Source organism: Sycon ciliatum, chromosome 9 (genome assembly GCF_964019385.1).
Source record: "Sycon ciliatum chromosome 9, ocSycCili1.1, whole genome shotgun sequence".
Lineage (NCBI taxonomy): Eukaryota > Metazoa > Porifera > Calcarea > Leucosolenida > Sycettidae > Sycon > Sycon ciliatum.
The window spans coordinates 8,881,244-8,897,324 of NC_088651.1; the positions used below are offsets into that span (position 1 = coordinate 8,881,244).

Here is a 16,081-nt window from a genome sequence, read left to right on the forward strand (position 1 = left end):
GTTGTTTGAAGAAAGAACAAACTTACATTTTGGTTTAGTTAGGTTCAGGTTATCTGTCGACTGTGGAGGAAGTGGTTGTAGTCGTTTAGACACGATGACGAAGACTTGCTGCGTCTTTGGCTGCTCTAATCGGGGTGGCAAGCGGAAAGATGGAATAAAGCTTTCTTTTCACCGTCTTCCTCTGGGAAAGAAGCCTACACTCAAAAAGTGGCTCCACAACATGCGGACATCGAGTGTGGTTGTGGGCAGCTCGACAAGGGTCTGCGGCGCTCATTTTGTTGGCGGAAAGCGCTCCAAGGAGCATCCTATCCCAACGCTGTTCGCATGGTCAGCAGCAGAGAAGACGAGGAAAACGCCAAAAGAACGCGTGGCTCTGAAGACACATCAGGACAAAACGCCCCAACCGTCAGCAGCGAAGCCTGAAACATGTGAAAGCACTTGTGAGGAGCAGCCATCACCATCCCTGCCCAGCGTTGATGAGCAGATTAGTGAAGTGCGAACTCAGATCCAGGAATGTTTGGAGGAGAACACACGGTTGCGGATGGAGGTGCAGAAGTTGACACAGGAGAATGAGGCACTGCGAGTCAAGTTGGAGGAAACTGCCACAGCACCAGCACCAGAGTTTTCTGTCGCCAGGATTTGCAACAGTGACAGCCTCACCAAGTTCTATACTGGTATCCCCAGCTATGAGCAATTTCAGGCATTGGTGGCTTTCCTGGAGCCCCACTGCAAGGGGATGACCTTATGGAATGGAGCAAGAACAGGTGAGGATGTTATCTGCTCTGTGCTAGATTTTGATGATGTAAATACTGTGCTTTGCAATGTTGTTGGGTGGAATGACTTCAGTAGTACGGAACCTACTTGTGTCGGTACCATAATTTCCATACTCAGTGCTGTGAGTCTCCATCCTCCTGGCAAATCAAACTTCTTTTTGTGGGCCATGTCATACATGTCTCGGTTCAATGTACTGTGCCCACTGCATAGGTGAACGGCAACGTCAGTGTGTGAGGGCCTTGGACGATGAAAACAGCCTGCTCCTTACGTTCATGAAGTTGCGGCTGGATTGTCCTAACGAAGACCTGGCTCAGAGGTTTTCAATCAGTGCAGGTACTGTGAGCCGCATCTTCACCTCGTACCTTATGGTCATGTACCACGCCTTCAAGTCCGCACAGCTACCCGCCTGGCCGTCTAGAGCGCAGGTTAGTTGTCATGCCAGAATGATTTATGTCTGTTGATGATATGCCCGTGGCTCAACAGCTGAAGCCTAACCCATTACTGGTCGTTAGTGAGTCCAGCCTTTTGGATTGCAATAGGGCTGGTTTATTTTTTTCCTAAAGTATACCTTACATACGATCGCATCAGTGTCTGTGCTTGATCTGGTCTTTCGAGAATTGAGTCCCATTGGTGTGTGTGTGTGTGTGTGTGTGTGTGCTATGTGCCCATGTTCTATCTACTAACCTGTAGATCGATGCCGCTATGCCCCAGAAGTTCCGCGACCTATACCCCACCACACGCACTATAATCGATTGCACCGAGTTCCCCATCCAGATTCCCTCCGACCCCGACACTCAGAGAGTCACCTGGTCAACGTACAAGAATAGAAACACATTCAAAGCTCTAGTTTGCATCACACCCAGTGGAGCTATCTCGTTCATCTCTTCCCTGTATGGTGGGTCAGTTTCTGACCGTGAAATCACCAAGACGTGTGGAGTGCTGGATTTGCTGGACAAAGGTGACTCAGTCATGGCGGACAAAGGATTCACAATCAAGGAACTCTGTGAAGGTATGTCCCCTGTTTTGTTTCCTTTTGGTGAACAATACTTTATGGTTGCGATCAGTGCTGTAAACTCCTCCTTACAGTAGATGTGTTGTGCAGTCAATGCTGGAAATGGTGGTGTAAGCAAGTTTTCCTTGGAAGCTTATAAACTGTGCTTCTTGTTTCTTGTTACCTCAGAACGGGGTGCCTATGTCAACATACCACCGTTCATCAAGAATGGCCAACAGCTGACCGAAAAGGAGTTGGTGCAGACCCGCCGCGTTGCCTCGCTACGCGTTCATGTAGAACGTGCTATCGAACGAATAAAGAACTTTCACATCCTGGATTTTATTCTATCCGCTCACTTTGACATTGCTGATGCCATATTTCTGGTTTGCTGTGTGGTTGCCGATTTTGGTGCGCAGCTCATTACATAGCTTCCTTCCATTTCTTGCTGCACCGTTACTGCTCAATGCGTTCAGTTACTGACAGGTTCATGATGGCCTGTCCCAGTGTTTGCTTCTGTGAGCCTCTTCCCCCCCCCCCCCCCCCCAACCCCCCACCATGCATCCGTTGCTATTTTCCACACGTGACTGCTGTCACCACCATAGCAATATCACTGCCTGTATTTCTCCTCTTTTCTTTTCAGCATGAAGTGACAAAAGTGCGTTCTATGAAAGTAACTCAATGGATCATGGAAGCAACCATACAAATCACAAGCATGTGTGTGGCTGTCATGTACGGCAATAAAGTGGGCTATGTTCACGTATGGTTGTAAAAAAAATGGTGTGACGTGGGGCTGTATCCACTTTCATGTTCTGTACACTGGCAATAAAACACTAGACATTATGTACACTGACAATATAAGTATGTACACCGTATGCATGCGTAGCCGTTCATGTGGATGCATTGCCACAGCTCCACCGTCCATAGGGTGGGGAAATACATGTAGCAATGGTGGCAGCCAATGAACACGTCAAAGACTGACGTCACCATGAGCTCTCAAGCAGCAACTGCAAACTTTGCCCATGTCATCATTCGTGCACATATGATGGAACTGATGGGCACAGACTTTGCACGGATGCAATGCCAATGCTCGATCAAATGAACAACCTTGGCAGCAGGATGAGACTCCTGTGGCGGTTGACATACGTTGCTGCCGGTCCACATTTCCTTGCGTTGGAGACTTGGCAGCATCTTCTGCAGCGCACACCTGTCGTGGCGGGCTATCCTTCTCTTGCGTTGGAGAGGTGGCGGCATCTTGTAGAGCACACGACACTGGCGGCGGCACATTGAGCTGGGTGAGGTCGGCAGGGGCAACATCCGTGTAGCAGACGGGCTCTTCTTGTGGGTGAAGAAGTTGCGGAAGCAGCCAACCACGGTAGAAGCCGGTCAATTTCGGCTCCATCTGCTCCTTCCAGAACGCCGCGTCGAATGGGATTCGCTGTATAGCGATGCCCATTGGCGTCCACACGACAAAGTCGCACCACTGCACTTCAGCAACTGCCATGCCACCTTGCACTTGATAGAAATAGTCATGTTGTCGCCGTAGGCATAAACCTCCATCTGACCATGTGCAGTAGAATGGGTTGGAGCCAGACTCCATGCATGCATCTTGGGGAGAGTGGTGACGATGGGAATATGGGCATTTGACCTCAAGTAAACCCATTTGCGATGTCAGCGGCTGGGTCGGGACGAATACGATTCCATCTGGGCTGGCAGCAACGTACCCACACTGCATGACAACAAGACCACGCCGTGAGACACACAGGCCATTCATGCCAGACATGTGCTGCTTCTCCAAGTAGATGCGGACGGCTTCATCTTCATGCTCTCTGCCCCACGACAAGGCCGGACTGTTGATAACTGACTGGGATAGAAGGCGTTTCACCAACGACGGATGTGCTGATTTGCACTTCACAATCACGCCGAAGTTGGATGCTGTGAGTCGCCCGTACCTGTTGCATAGGGCACGAAATGAACACACCAGAGGGACATACACATGAACCAACCAATCTGCAGTGTTGGGTGAATTTGAACATACTTGAAAGTGTTGTAAAGTCATGGCCTAAACAAAGTCGTCAACAAAAGCATGAAAACAGTATACACTCGTCATGTTTTGGATAGTGTTATGTGCCTGCAGACTTTCCTGGACTGAATGCAGTACACTATCCTCAGACATACCTTTGCATTTTCCACTGCCGGTTACCAGCCTGCCCACGAGTTCGATACTCCAGTGCATGGCGTTGCTGCCTGGACACTTGCATATGACGCATGAACATATCACACCATGCCACGACAACACTGCCATCAGGTCGGAATGTGCTGCGGTACGTCCTGGACTCCTTCATCAGCTGCACTAGCTCCGGCACTGACCGGCAGTCGGTTGATCCAGTGGAGCAGGTGGTTGTCTGAGCAGGAGAGGTAGAGCATGGCCGCAGAGTGTCCAGGATATTGGCTGGTTGGGAGCAAGAGCTCAACAAGTCAAAGAGTCTCTGTCGCTCTTCTGGTGCAGAGTCTTTTGGAGCGGTGGCAGCACGTGGATCGAAGGACGCACGACTGGAGGTTGACTTCGGGGTATGGTTGAACACAGGCTTAGCGAACTCCATGTCAGAAACTCGCCTTTTGCCTGGTGGTGCGCTCCAAGCCTGTAGGTCACTGGTTGAGCAGGTCATCCCAGTGAATATCCCTCGTCGGCAGAATTCCTCTAGTCCATAGCACATGGCCCCGATGTGCTTGCAGCTGGCTGATGGGCCAATGCCAGCTCGGCACTCACAAGACGCATAGATGATCCGTACAGAGGGCTCGCGTTTCATTGCCATTGCTATTTTATACCGCATCGACGTCTTCATCTCTGCCTTGCAAAACCCACGGAAATACACCGTCCCATTCTCCAGGCACACCTCTCCATCTCGGCAGTACTTCTTGCTGTAGAGTCCAAAGCTATGGGAGGACACAGCTCTCATGTCGTCAGCATCCAGACCATCAGACGACTTCCTGCACATGTAGTAGTCCATGAGGGAGAAGATTGAGAACTTCATCTTCAGCTCCTCCTGCGTCACATCCACCAGCTTCTTCCATCCTCTGTCAGGAAAACGGACATCAGATGACGAGGCTCCAGCGGTGTCATCCTCAAGCTCACCAGTCACAGTCCCAGACAGCAGCAGTGCCGACACTCTGCACAAATACAAAAACGTGTGTACAGCGAATGATAATAATATTATTGCGCATTTTATTATTATTTGGAAACTATTCCCACAGCAATTTCAGGAGTAATATCAATTCTTTATTGCATCCTTACACGTACACAGAGGACAAGGTGTTTTGTGTGTCTCACCTCTTTTGCAGGTCAGCTTTCTTTCCAGAGTCGTCTTCGCCTTTCAGCTGCAGGTACAGCCTCATTTCCCCCACTTTCCATGACGAAGAGTTTTTCTTGCGCAAAGTCGATTCCCATAACGAACTGGACTTCTTCAGGCGGTCCTCAGCTGACGACTGGGCAGACATGGTCCAGAGCGTCCATAGGCAACAGCCAACAAGAAAGAAAAGACCAGGCGAAAGACCAAAATACCGCTTCCTACTTTCATATTTCACCTCGTGGATAAATGCCAACGCCATGCGCTAGGTCTCTGCCACCCAAAACGCTTTCCCGGGGTTTTTCGAGGCCCAAAACATGACGTAATGCCTTGTGTGAACAGCGCCTAATAGGTCAGCTGCAGTGGTGATGGACTTGCTATACCATAATAGCTGATCGAGAAAGTGTATTGTATAATAGCATTCAAGAGGTGTATATAAGGAGCAAGGGTGAAGCACTGGTGTTTGACAGACAGTGACGGTAGAAGAGTTGGAGGAAAAAACGAAGAAGCAATCAAGGACTTGACAAAAAAGACATCATCTGCAATAGCGGTAAATGACAGTGCTATGATGATGATGATGATGTGCGTGTTGTTGTTGTTGTTGTTGCTGCTGCTGATTGTTAAATTATATTATGTGGTAGTACAATCATGTAGTCTTTCAAAGTATTGAGTGATCAACTGCTTAGAGAACTGGTTTTTGATGTAGTCTAGAAGTTTCCATGACATACTTGTGCCATTACTCTTGTCTGTCAAGTCACTTTGATCTAGATAACGAATTGCCCACTTCTTGTTCTAGACAAGTGTCTACGAATGAACATACTTGAAAGATTACTCATACAAAGGTAAAAAAAGAAGTTTCTAGAACGATTACTCATAACATATTTGTGTGTGTGTGTGTTTGTGTATCTGCTGGACTGTGATGTAATATATGGCGGAAGAAGATGGCTGATGGACAAGACTATGATAGTGGCCTCGATTCGGATATCGCCGATGTGATGTGATTCCATTTCAGAACACATTCCCAGACAGTGACTCTTATTAACAACCACACCCACCACTTTAAAAGCACTTATGTCGCCGAGAGGCACTTCAAACACCACTTAATCATTAATCCAATTAAATATGACACCTGGCCCACTTCAAAACCACTTCAGATCTCAAGTGGCCACTTCATTATCACTTATCCAATTAAAAGGTCAAGTGGCCACTTAATTAACAACCGCAAAGTTCAAGTACCCATTCATAAGGTCAAGTGGGTTCAACCCTTGTCCCAGGACCCGCTCGGTCACTACTACTTCAATCTTAGTACAAGAACTATCAAGATCATCGAGAAACTCAGCAGATTCCAAAAAGAAGGTCAAAATACTTCTTAAACGCCACTGGGTCTTTAAAAAGATCCCTGAGTTGGTTTGCAAATGTAGAGGTACGGTGGTGTCTGCGCCACTCGGCAGGTAGTGTATTAAAGAAAATTGCGGCACGATTAGAAAAAGAATTTACTCCATCAGTTGTCCGGTGCTTAGATATGGCAATGGAAGCATTAGAGTGGCTTCTAGTTCTAAGGCTTGTTGTGATCGGTGGAAATAATTCCGTTAGGGTAGGCAGTGAGATGATGACATGATTTCTATGAATAAACTGGGCAAAGTTGAGAATCATATAGTGTTCAAATGGATAAATCGCCAATGTGGTCAATAATGGCGTGATGTCGTCCTGTGACTTAGCACCACAGGCAGCTCGCACAGCACGGCGGAACACAGTAGAGAGCCTTTGGCGGTCCTTAGCGGACAGCTTCGTTACAAAACACGAACAACAGTACAAAAGATCAGGTAGAATGACTGATACAATAAATTGCCTCCTGGCCTTCCTGCTCAATTGCCGAAAGGACCGACGAAGAGCGCCAACCTTAGCACATGTCTTGCGAATTACAAAGTCAATGTGAGGCGACCACGTTAGGCGGTCATCAATGATGACCCCCAGGATTCGGGTGCTGGTAACGCGGGTCAATACCTGATCGTTGAGTATCACAGGAACAGACAGGTGCAGGGGGAGTTTGGAAATGAACATGGCGACAGTTTTAGCAGAGTTGACTGACAACCCTAGGTCCGCAAGATCTAGAGCAAGCACTGAAAGTACCTTGTTGACGGCACCGACAGCTTCATTTGGCGACCTTCTACTGGCATACAGCGTCACAGTGTCATCCGCGAACATCGGCAGCTTGCAGGAAAGAGCATCAGCTGTGAGCGGCAGCTTCCGCACATATAAATTGAAGAGCACAGGGCCCAGAATGGTGCCTTGAGGTACGCCACTAGTAACTGGTACCAGAGGAGACGTTCCGATGTAGGTAACCACGCGCTGCTGCCGTCCACGGAGGTATGACTGCAACCAAGCCAGGGCTATGCCAGAAATACCCACGGCCGCGATTGCGATGAGAAGTTGCTGGTGTTGCACGGTATCAAAAAAAAAAGTTCTAAAAGAGGATATCTCAGCAGAAGCGTCCTGAACAGAGAGTGGTCAAAGGACTTCTTGTCCCTAATCCATTTACTCTCCTTGCTACAACGCACTGGCTCGTTCTGCAGTCTGGGGGTAGCTAAAGAGAGAACTGTGATCTTTGGCCAATGGTCTGCAAGGGGTGGGAGGGTAGCTTAGGGCTTGGACAACTTGTTTCCAACGCAGTGAGTAACTCGTCGCTTCTCGCTCCAAAAGCACTGGTATCCCTTCGATGTGCAATCGTTGATTTACATGTACACTGCTTGTTCTTTCACTGTATCTTTTGTACAGCATCTCTCTGTTTCCGAACTCATTTTGCAAACTCCAATGTTCCTTGTATATATGTTGGACTCAGTAGAGCGTCCAGCCCCTATATAGAGTCCATTGGTCCAAAATCCACTGTACAGAGTCCAAACTTGGAATCAACTGTGAGCTCAAAGTTTAGATGGACATCACTCCCTGTATAGAGTCCAGCCAATTGGCTTCACCCCTATATAGAGTCCATTGGTCCAAAATCAACTGTATGGAGTCCAAACTTTGAAATCAACTATAAGGAGTCTTTATGTGGACAACACTCGCTGTATAAAGTCCAGCCAATTAGGCATCCCCTATCCAGAGTTCGAAATTAGACAAAGGATCTGCTGTAAGCAGTGAATATTAACCAGAAAACGGCCTCTCCCTTTAATCCTTTACATCATTCACTTCTCAAGATAAATAATAAGTATTGAGGCGCCACTGCAGCCACTTCATTACATGAAAAACCCTACAAACACCATCCTCAAATCAAGTGGTCTTTTCGCAGACGCTGCAAATTACAATATCTCAATCATGTAGTGTTGTCAAATTATTTGTGCACGCACACACACACATGCACATACCCACACAACGCCAAGAAAATACCTAGAAAAAAACCAAGAATCGAAAGAGAATAATGGAGAGCCAAGGATTAATTATTTGTTTTCAAATTATTGTGCACGCGCACACACACAAACACACACACACACACACACACACAAACTTATACAACGCCAGGAAAACACCAAGAAAAGAGTAGAGACACAATAAACACGCAACTCCAACAGCCATGCAAACGTCCACCCATTTACACGTAAAGTCAAGAGGGATAACAAATAATTATACGAAACGAATGCATACGTGGGCGAATGCGCGCACGTTTACATACGTGTAGTAGCGTAAGAGAGTAACATAGTGCAGTAGTCAGCATAATACTAGGACATGCTGAGAGTGCAATAGCAAGCTTCACCATTGCTCATGGCCATTGCTCATGGCCATGCAAATGTTCAGCAGCACTCAGTTCCGCAATCTTCTGAAGATCAGCACACCTGCAACAAATAGATAGCACAAGGATACGCGTATTACCGTAATGATGCATAGAAGCACACAACTACCAAGTTCTCAACGAATGTAATGCTCAATGAAAATCCATCCACTCAAAGACCTGTGAACAGGTGACGGTGGGAACAATAATCTATTAGCAATACGAGGAATACTGTAAGACATGTATAATATTACGAGGAAGCAAATCTAACGTTTTAACGGATGACATTTCTTCGTTATAATAAGATCCGTTGAGGCCGTACTGATTCATATTATGCTATGTGTGGATATGGCAGAATACTGCAAGATCGTTAACATTATCTTCTCGTTAACCTATGAATTTTGGACAATCGTTAAATTTGCGACTCGTTATAATAACATGTCTTACAGTAAGATCGTTTGTGCACACTCAAGATGCACAGACACACCACCATACATGTAGTGTACACAGTGTTTCACTTCACTGCAACTAAATTGAAATGAGATGATTTGAACAATCTGTACAGCGTTGCCGTCAGTCAGTCTTCCCCAAGATGGAAATGCAATGATTTGTTGTCACGAGGCAGTTTCACTGACACAATGTCATGTTTGTGACATCAAAACGGTTACTTCATGGAATACGAGTACAGTCGTCCCTCTCTAATCCGGCACTTTATAATCCAGCACCCTCGATAAACCAGCACAATTTTCAGTAGCCAAAATGTCCTCTTCATGCACATTGCAGCAGTAAATCAGATTTGTTAATCCAGCACCCTCCTTAATCCAGCAGATTTTCGTCGCACAAATGGTGCCGGATTATAGAGGGACCACTGTACATGTATTAGCTTGAGAAGCTTTTTCTTGTCATCGGCATACGAGAAATCCTCCTCCTACTACTACTACTACTACTACTACTACTACTACTAGTACACTGGCACTGCGTTTGTGGATCCCATTGTATTTGACATCATACTAGAGCCTAGTACTAGTAGTAGAGGAAGAGTGTCGTGGAGTTCACATAATTATCACAGGGATAAAAATACATTTCTCATGAAATAAAATAATAATTGATGATAGCTAGACGATCATATACGATTGATGCAAAGTCCTTGCAGTCCTTGAGGACTATTACGAAGTGGTTGATTAATTTTAGGGCATTCATTCAAGCAACATCAAACAAACGCGATACGATCCTTGAAAATGGAAAAAAATTCAAGCATAACGACAAAACAGCAAACCAATCGAAACGAGTAAAAGCTTCCTTACCTCAGTCATCGTCCTGCCATGTAGTTGGACAGCCTTTTGACACGGTGGTACAGGCAGCTCTTGTCCAGTCAAACAGGGTATCCTTGTGGCGTCGAACGAAAGAGAGTGTCAGTGTATCTGACTCGTCAGATTGGAACTGTGCTGAACTTTTCTCGTTCTCCGCTTTCTGCTTTCATCCCTCGCTCTGATGAAACCGTTCAAACGCCTTACTGGCAGCAATGGCCAGCCAAACAGGGGATCCTTGTGGCGTCGAACGAAAGAGAGTGTCAGTGTACCTGACTCGTCAGATTTGAACTGTGCGGAACTTTTCTCGTTCTGCAATTTCTGCTTTCATCCCGCGCACTGATGAAACGTCTTCAGAGAACCACAAGACGCTTTCCAGATTTGATTTTGAACGTCTCCTTATCCTCCTTGGTTACCTCGAGACAGATTACTGTCAGCAACTGCACAGCAGAACTGGGAGCCATGGCTGAAGTGAAGAAAGGAATGCGCTGCCACGAGGCAAGCAAAACTGAAAAGGTGTTTCAAGTGTTCTCTTCAATTTCGGACACAACACACAGGACGGCGTGACTGGATAAACTGGACTCCTGGACCGTGAATAGGGGACTTGTAGAAAAAGTGTACTCCTTATAGGGGATTGCGCGGCAGGATGAAGCTGATCAAAACTGAGTGGACTCCTGGACTCTGTATAGTGGGTTTTGGACCAATGGACTCTATATAGGGTGCTGGACATCATATAGTGCATGGACTCTATACTGAGTCCTACATATACACAAAATTAATAGGAGATCCCCCCGATAGGCGTCAGCCTTTGGGTAATCCTGAAATAAAGATTACAGTAGGTATCGGTTATAGCGTGGGTGTTTGAAAAACAACATTTGATTCTTATTGCCGATATTTCTTACACACGATAAATCACGTGTGACATATCATATGCACGTGTGACATACAGGTATCATAAAATATAATATTATGCGCGCACGTTTGGCATGTGGACACGTACAATCATGTAGGTCTACACATGATACACACGGATCAGCCTCGCGGTCGTGCTAGGCGACTGCGGAGCAGCAGATACGAGAGAAGTCGGAAGAAAGAGTCCGACTGGACAGAAAAAGTGATTCTCCGATGCTCAGTTGGACATAACTCTCTTTTTGTGTTGAATATTATTGTATTGAGTATGCACAGAGCACAGATGTTATTACTACAGGCGATACACTTTGCACTAATCTGGCATATTTTGCTACACAAAATCCATTCTAAGTGTCGATATATTCTACTATGCGATAATACTGCTTGTAAGAATAAATATACACATAAAATATGTGTTATGATTATGAAAAAATGAGTGTTCATTCTTGTAGGCAGTATATTCTTGTATACGACCACACTATAACCGATACGCACTGTATTAATTAAAGGTGTCGCTTAAAGGCTGTCGGGAAGGTCCAGGAAGACAGTTCTTTTCCGTATTTCCTGGGGCGATAAGCCGCCCAGGGCTTATGATAGCAATAGTGAGGTTTTGCATTCCGAATTTCGGTACAGCGTTCTTCGGTCATTTGTCGAACATCAAAATGTCGAATTTTCGCACCAACGTTTGTTTTGCAAGTCGAAAATGATGTGTTTTCATTTCGTGAGCCCCAGCATCAGCAACGTCCTGTCCCGTGCTCCTTTTCTTGCTGATTCCAACGAACTTTGATCGCCCAAAGAGTCGAGGGCCAAACCTGCCTCCTCAGCCGTCTCAGAAAAACCAACTCCATGGGCAAGTCAAATTTTATGCGTGTCGCCATAGTCTTTTCAGCCACACAGATGACGGTGAGGACACCCCAAGCGAAAGAGAGTAGACAGGCAGTGGAGAGGAGGAATCAGAGGTAGCTGACGATGCTACATTGTACATGTATGTCGCCAAAGACGCCTGCCAAGCGATGCCGAGATAAGAAACCTCTTTGAATAAATCACGCGCTAGCGCTCTTCTACAAGAAAATGCATCCGAAAAATATTTTCGGCAAAGTGAGCTTTTTCCGAACACGCCGAATCTTCGTGTGCATTTTCGACCTCGCTCCCGCGTGCCGAATCTTTTTGCCGAATTTCGGAATGCAAAACCTCACTAATATCAAGAGTAGATAAACGTTTATCAAGAGTAGATAAACGTTTATCTACTCTTGCTAATAGTAAATATTAAGTAATATCGATCTGCTTCTTCTTGCTCCTTCTCGTTCGACTGCTCTTCATTCATCTCACCCTCAAAAAGTCAAATCCATCTTTACTTCTTCCTCTGCTTCCTCCTCATCCGGCGAACTCCAAGCTGGTGCGCGTGACCTGGTGACCCCGCGTGCGCATTGCGAAACTGCGTGTGAAAATCACAGTACGCGTACGCACGACATCATGCGTACCGATACTCCAGTAGTATAGTACTGTCCACGCGCGATCCGGCAAAAATAAAAAGGGTAATTTTAAAATTTATAGCTCGGCATTGTCAGCAATCAAATTATTCGTTCTCTTTTTTTGTTGGTTGTTGAGTGACGAATGGCGATGAAGGTTCTGTGCTTGGTCCTTGCTTTCGCAGCTGCGGCTCATGCCGTCAGCTTGGAAGACGATCAGGAATGGATTGGTTTCAAAACTGCCTTCGGCAAATCCTACTCCAGCCGTCAAGAAGAGCTTCTCCGTCGTAATGTGTTCCGTAAGAATCAAGAACTCATCCAGGAAACGAACCAGAAGAAACTCGGATTCACTGTTGCCATGAATCAGTTTGCTGATCTGACCAAGGACGATTTCGCTCGCTCCGGCCTGGCACAGCCTGAGGCTACCAACTACAAGCGCACTGGTGGAGCGTTCCTGTTCCCTGAGAATGAGGATCCTGCAAATCTCCCTACTGAAGTTGATTGGCGTAAGCACGGTTATGTCACCGCGGCCAAGGACCAGAAATTGAGAAAGTGCGGCTCCTGTTGGGCTTTCGCTGCTACTGGCGCCCTCGAGGGTCAGCACTTCCGAAAAACTGGGAAGCTGGTTTCTCTGAGTGAGCAGAACTTGGTGGACTGCGCCTCAGCTGAGGGTGACGCTGGCTGTCGTGGCGGCCTGCCCAGCTACGCTTTCACCTACATAGCCATCAACGGCGGAATCATGTCCGAGGCTGACTATCCGTACAAGGCCGTGAAGGGTAACTGCTCCTACAACCGCAACCGTGCCGTGGCGCACGATATCGGCTGGGTCCGTTTACCAGCAATGAACGAGACCACTCTCAAACAGGCTGTCGCTACGATCGGGCCTGTTGCTGTTGCCATCGATGCCAACGACCCTCTGTTTTGGAGCTACAAGAGTGGAATTTTCAACAGTACATCCTGCGGGAGCGGTCGCCAGTATCTTACTCACGGTGTACTTGTCGTGGGTTATGGCACGCAGGATGGCAAGGACTACTGGCTCGTCAAGAACTCCGTCGGTACGTCGTATGGACAGGACGGTTATATCAAGATGACGCGTAACGCCGACAACCAGTGCGGAATCGCCACGCTGCCGTCATACCCGGTTGTTTAACCACTGCTGCATTCACAACACCTGCATTTAGCTGAGAAACTGATCGGATTCATCAACTTCTCTCGCTGACATTTTCTTCTGCGCATTTGTAGAATTGCTGTTGTAAACTTTATTTATTTTGTTAGGTATATTTTAATTGGGTATCATAATGTCAGTTGCTTCGAACAAGAAGATGATGAAGACCTTGAAAAACTGCTGGAGACTGTTTGCATGATTTTCCCGCCATAACTAGGGTGTTGAGCCCCCGGGGCAAGTCAAGTACATTGTACTATAGGCGACAAGCCTCTGGGTCATCCTAATAAAGACATTATTATTACAACCGTACACACTGTGACACTATGATACCAGCTCTGCATAAAAGTTCATGAACTTTGTAAAGTCATACTCGCATAAATCGTAAATCTGTCCCCCTGGAAAATCGCGGGAAAATTCAGAAATTGCGGGCGAAAAAGAGTGGAAAATGTGGGCCAGACATGCATGATGGTAAATGTGCGGAAACGTTAAACTGCAGTATCTTACAACGATATGGACCACAAAAACGTGAATGGAGGATCAAGCAAGGAATTTCGAAGCGCAAAGGAGTTGTATGCATATTCCATTAGTCCTATTGGTATTGTTGCTAACGGCTTTTGTTGACGTCACTTCTGTCATTTCATTGTATCGTATTATATTACTCTTCCGACATCAATCCTGAATGGCATAAGCGAAAATGGCACCCCCGCCACCTACGCGGACATGCTTTAAATAATAATAATAATAATAATAATAATAATAATAAAGAACAGTGCGATGTCAAAGTTTGGCCCTGGGGACAAAAGTTCACAGCCACGCGCTTTCCGTACAACAAGAGTACACGTAGCAGCGCACAGAACAAGACAGTGAGAGTGGGCCATGGCATGGGCTCACGAATTAACTGAAAATTGAGGCAAAATGAAGAAAACTGCACGTTTTCCACGGAAAATGCTAGATTCGCGGACACGCACACGAAAATCGCGGAATGTGTTACGGCCGTTGATGGGGACCGGTAAATGTACATGTACTACAAATACTGAAGTAGAAACATAGCGTGGGCTGTACCTGCCAAGCATGGGCCAACTTGCCCCCCCCCCCCCATAAGAAAAAAGGTTACGGCCATCTTTGATGCATACCTGGTACCAAGCAGGGAGTCGTAAAATACCGGTATTTTACGACTCCCTGGTACCAAGAGTACATAACCAGTTGTACCAAGAGTACATAACCCCCCAGAGTGTGCAACGCTGATCCAGCTCTGCATAGGGTCTTGGTCGAGCGGAACCGGATCTTTGCGTCATAATACCGTACACATCTGAGGGGAACCCGGGGAGTCGCGGGTACTCTCGGATCAAAAACAATGGTGCCCTGCCTCGAGACCGGCCTTGCGCTGGTGTGGAGTGTACGCATGACATCAGAAGATCCGATTCCGCTCGACCAAGACCCTATGCAGAGCTGGATCGGCGTTGCACACTCTGGGGGGTATGTACTCTTGCTTATACACTCTTGCTTGTACCTGCCATTGAATGTTCTTGTGTCCGTCACCGTGTTCATTTGTAATTTCTATTCTGAATTCCCCAAAGGCTTCTCAGTGTGGGCCGATACACAATCATGTAGTCTTACATGCAGCTTAGTGCAGGAAATAGTCTGACCTGCTGTCTTTTGCTGGTAGGCAGGGACAAGCAATAATTTCGCGCTTGCATGGGCCACAGTACAACATCGCAGCAACACGGCCCAAGTGAACAGAAGGTAAGGAAGTAAGGGCGCCCGTACACACGCATACGCACGCAGATGGGTGCAGACTCGCACGCAGATGCACATACAGACCCGCAAAGAAGCATGTGGAAAGGGAAACTTGACATCCGGACCGGGTGCCACACCCCCCCCCCCCAACCAACGCGCACACATGCACACACAAACACACGTACAGAGACAAACCCGGACACGAAAACGCCCACACGCACGGGCACAGTGACAAACGGATGCACACACACGCACGCACGCGTGCGAGCGCACACACATACACACACACACTCGGACACAAGCATACATGCAAACACACGCATACATGTCGTGGAACAAGGGAGTGCATGACCACGGACGCGCAGACAATGGGGCACCCGTACACCCAAGGAGGCAGGTCTACGCGCCCACATGCCGCTCCACTCTGACCAGCACAGGACACGCACTTCCCCACACTCAACTGAACACATTGCCATTCATGCTATCATCTTTTATTATCAACAAGGTCGTGCATTGTCTTCCCCACCGCACGACTACGCCGAGCTGGACATGTACAGAGGCACAAAAGACAACAGGATTTGTTTCAGGATCAAATGGTGCTTCACAAACATTCCGCCATTGT

The 16,081-nt window shown here is 47.0% G+C and overlaps 3 protein-coding genes across 3 annotated transcripts; 2 read left to right on the top strand and 1 right to left on the bottom strand.

Annotated features, from left to right (window-relative positions):
• The first annotated feature begins 192 nt into the window (after positions 1-192).
• LOC135824820 (uncharacterized) lies at positions 193-2,300 on the top strand. Its single transcript, XM_065337536.1, has 4 exons — positions 193-764; positions 985-1,199; positions 1,465-1,783; positions 1,955-2,300. The coding sequence occupies exons 1-4, from the start codon at positions 221-223 to the stop codon at positions 2,191-2,193; spliced, it is 1,317 nt and encodes a 438-aa protein (XP_065193608.1). The 5' UTR covers positions 193-220; the 3' UTR covers positions 2,194-2,300.
• Positions 2,301-2,383: 83 nt separating this feature from the next.
• On the bottom strand, positions 2,384-5,260 carry LOC135824236 (uncharacterized). The gene is made up of 3 exons (XM_065336966.1): positions 5,094-5,260; positions 3,941-4,933; positions 2,384-3,714 (listed from the first exon to the last, which is right to left on the bottom strand). The coding sequence occupies exons 1-3, from the start codon at positions 5,258-5,260 to the stop codon at positions 2,733-2,735; spliced, it is 2,142 nt and encodes a 713-aa protein (XP_065193038.1). The 3' UTR covers positions 2,384-2,732.
• A 7,407-nt stretch (positions 5,261-12,667) lies between these two features.
• Positions 12,668-14,106, top strand: LOC135824585 (procathepsin L-like). Its single transcript, XM_065337320.1, has one exon. It carries the CDS (start codon positions 12,703-12,705, stop codon positions 13,705-13,707), a length of 1,005 nt encoding a protein of 334 aa, XP_065193392.1. The 5' UTR covers positions 12,668-12,702; the 3' UTR covers positions 13,708-14,106.
• The last annotated feature ends 1,975 nt before the right edge of the window (positions 14,107-16,081 follow it).

Excerpts from the sequence above, each read along its gene's own strand:
- LOC135824236 (XM_065336966.1), bottom strand. The coding sequence starts at position 5,260 with ATGTCTGCCCAGTCGTCAGCTGAGGACCGCCTGAAGAAGTCCAGTTCG. Across the intron at positions 4,934-5,093 it reads AAAGCTGACCTGCAAAAGAG|AGTGTCGGCACTGCTGCTGT; the intron begins GTGAGACACACA and ends GTATTTGTGCAG. Across the intron at positions 3,715-3,940 it reads CGGCAGTGGAAAATGCAAAG|GTACGGGCGACTCACAGCAT; the intron begins GTATGTCTGAGG and ends CCTATGCAACAG.
- LOC135824820 (XM_065337536.1), top strand. The coding sequence starts at position 221 with ATGCGGACATCGAGTGTGGTTGTGGGCAGCTCGACAAGGGTCTGCGGC. Across the intron at positions 1,200-1,464 it reads CCTGGCCGTCTAGAGCGCAG|ATCGATGCCGCTATGCCCCA; the intron begins GTTAGTTGTCAT and ends ACTAACCTGTAG. Across the intron at positions 1,784-1,954 it reads AATCAAGGAACTCTGTGAAG|AACGGGGTGCCTATGTCAAC; the intron begins GTATGTCCCCTG and ends TTGTTACCTCAG.
- LOC135824585 (XM_065337320.1), top strand. The coding sequence starts at position 12,703 with ATGGCGATGAAGGTTCTGTGCTTGGTCCTTGCTTTCGCAGCTGCGGCT.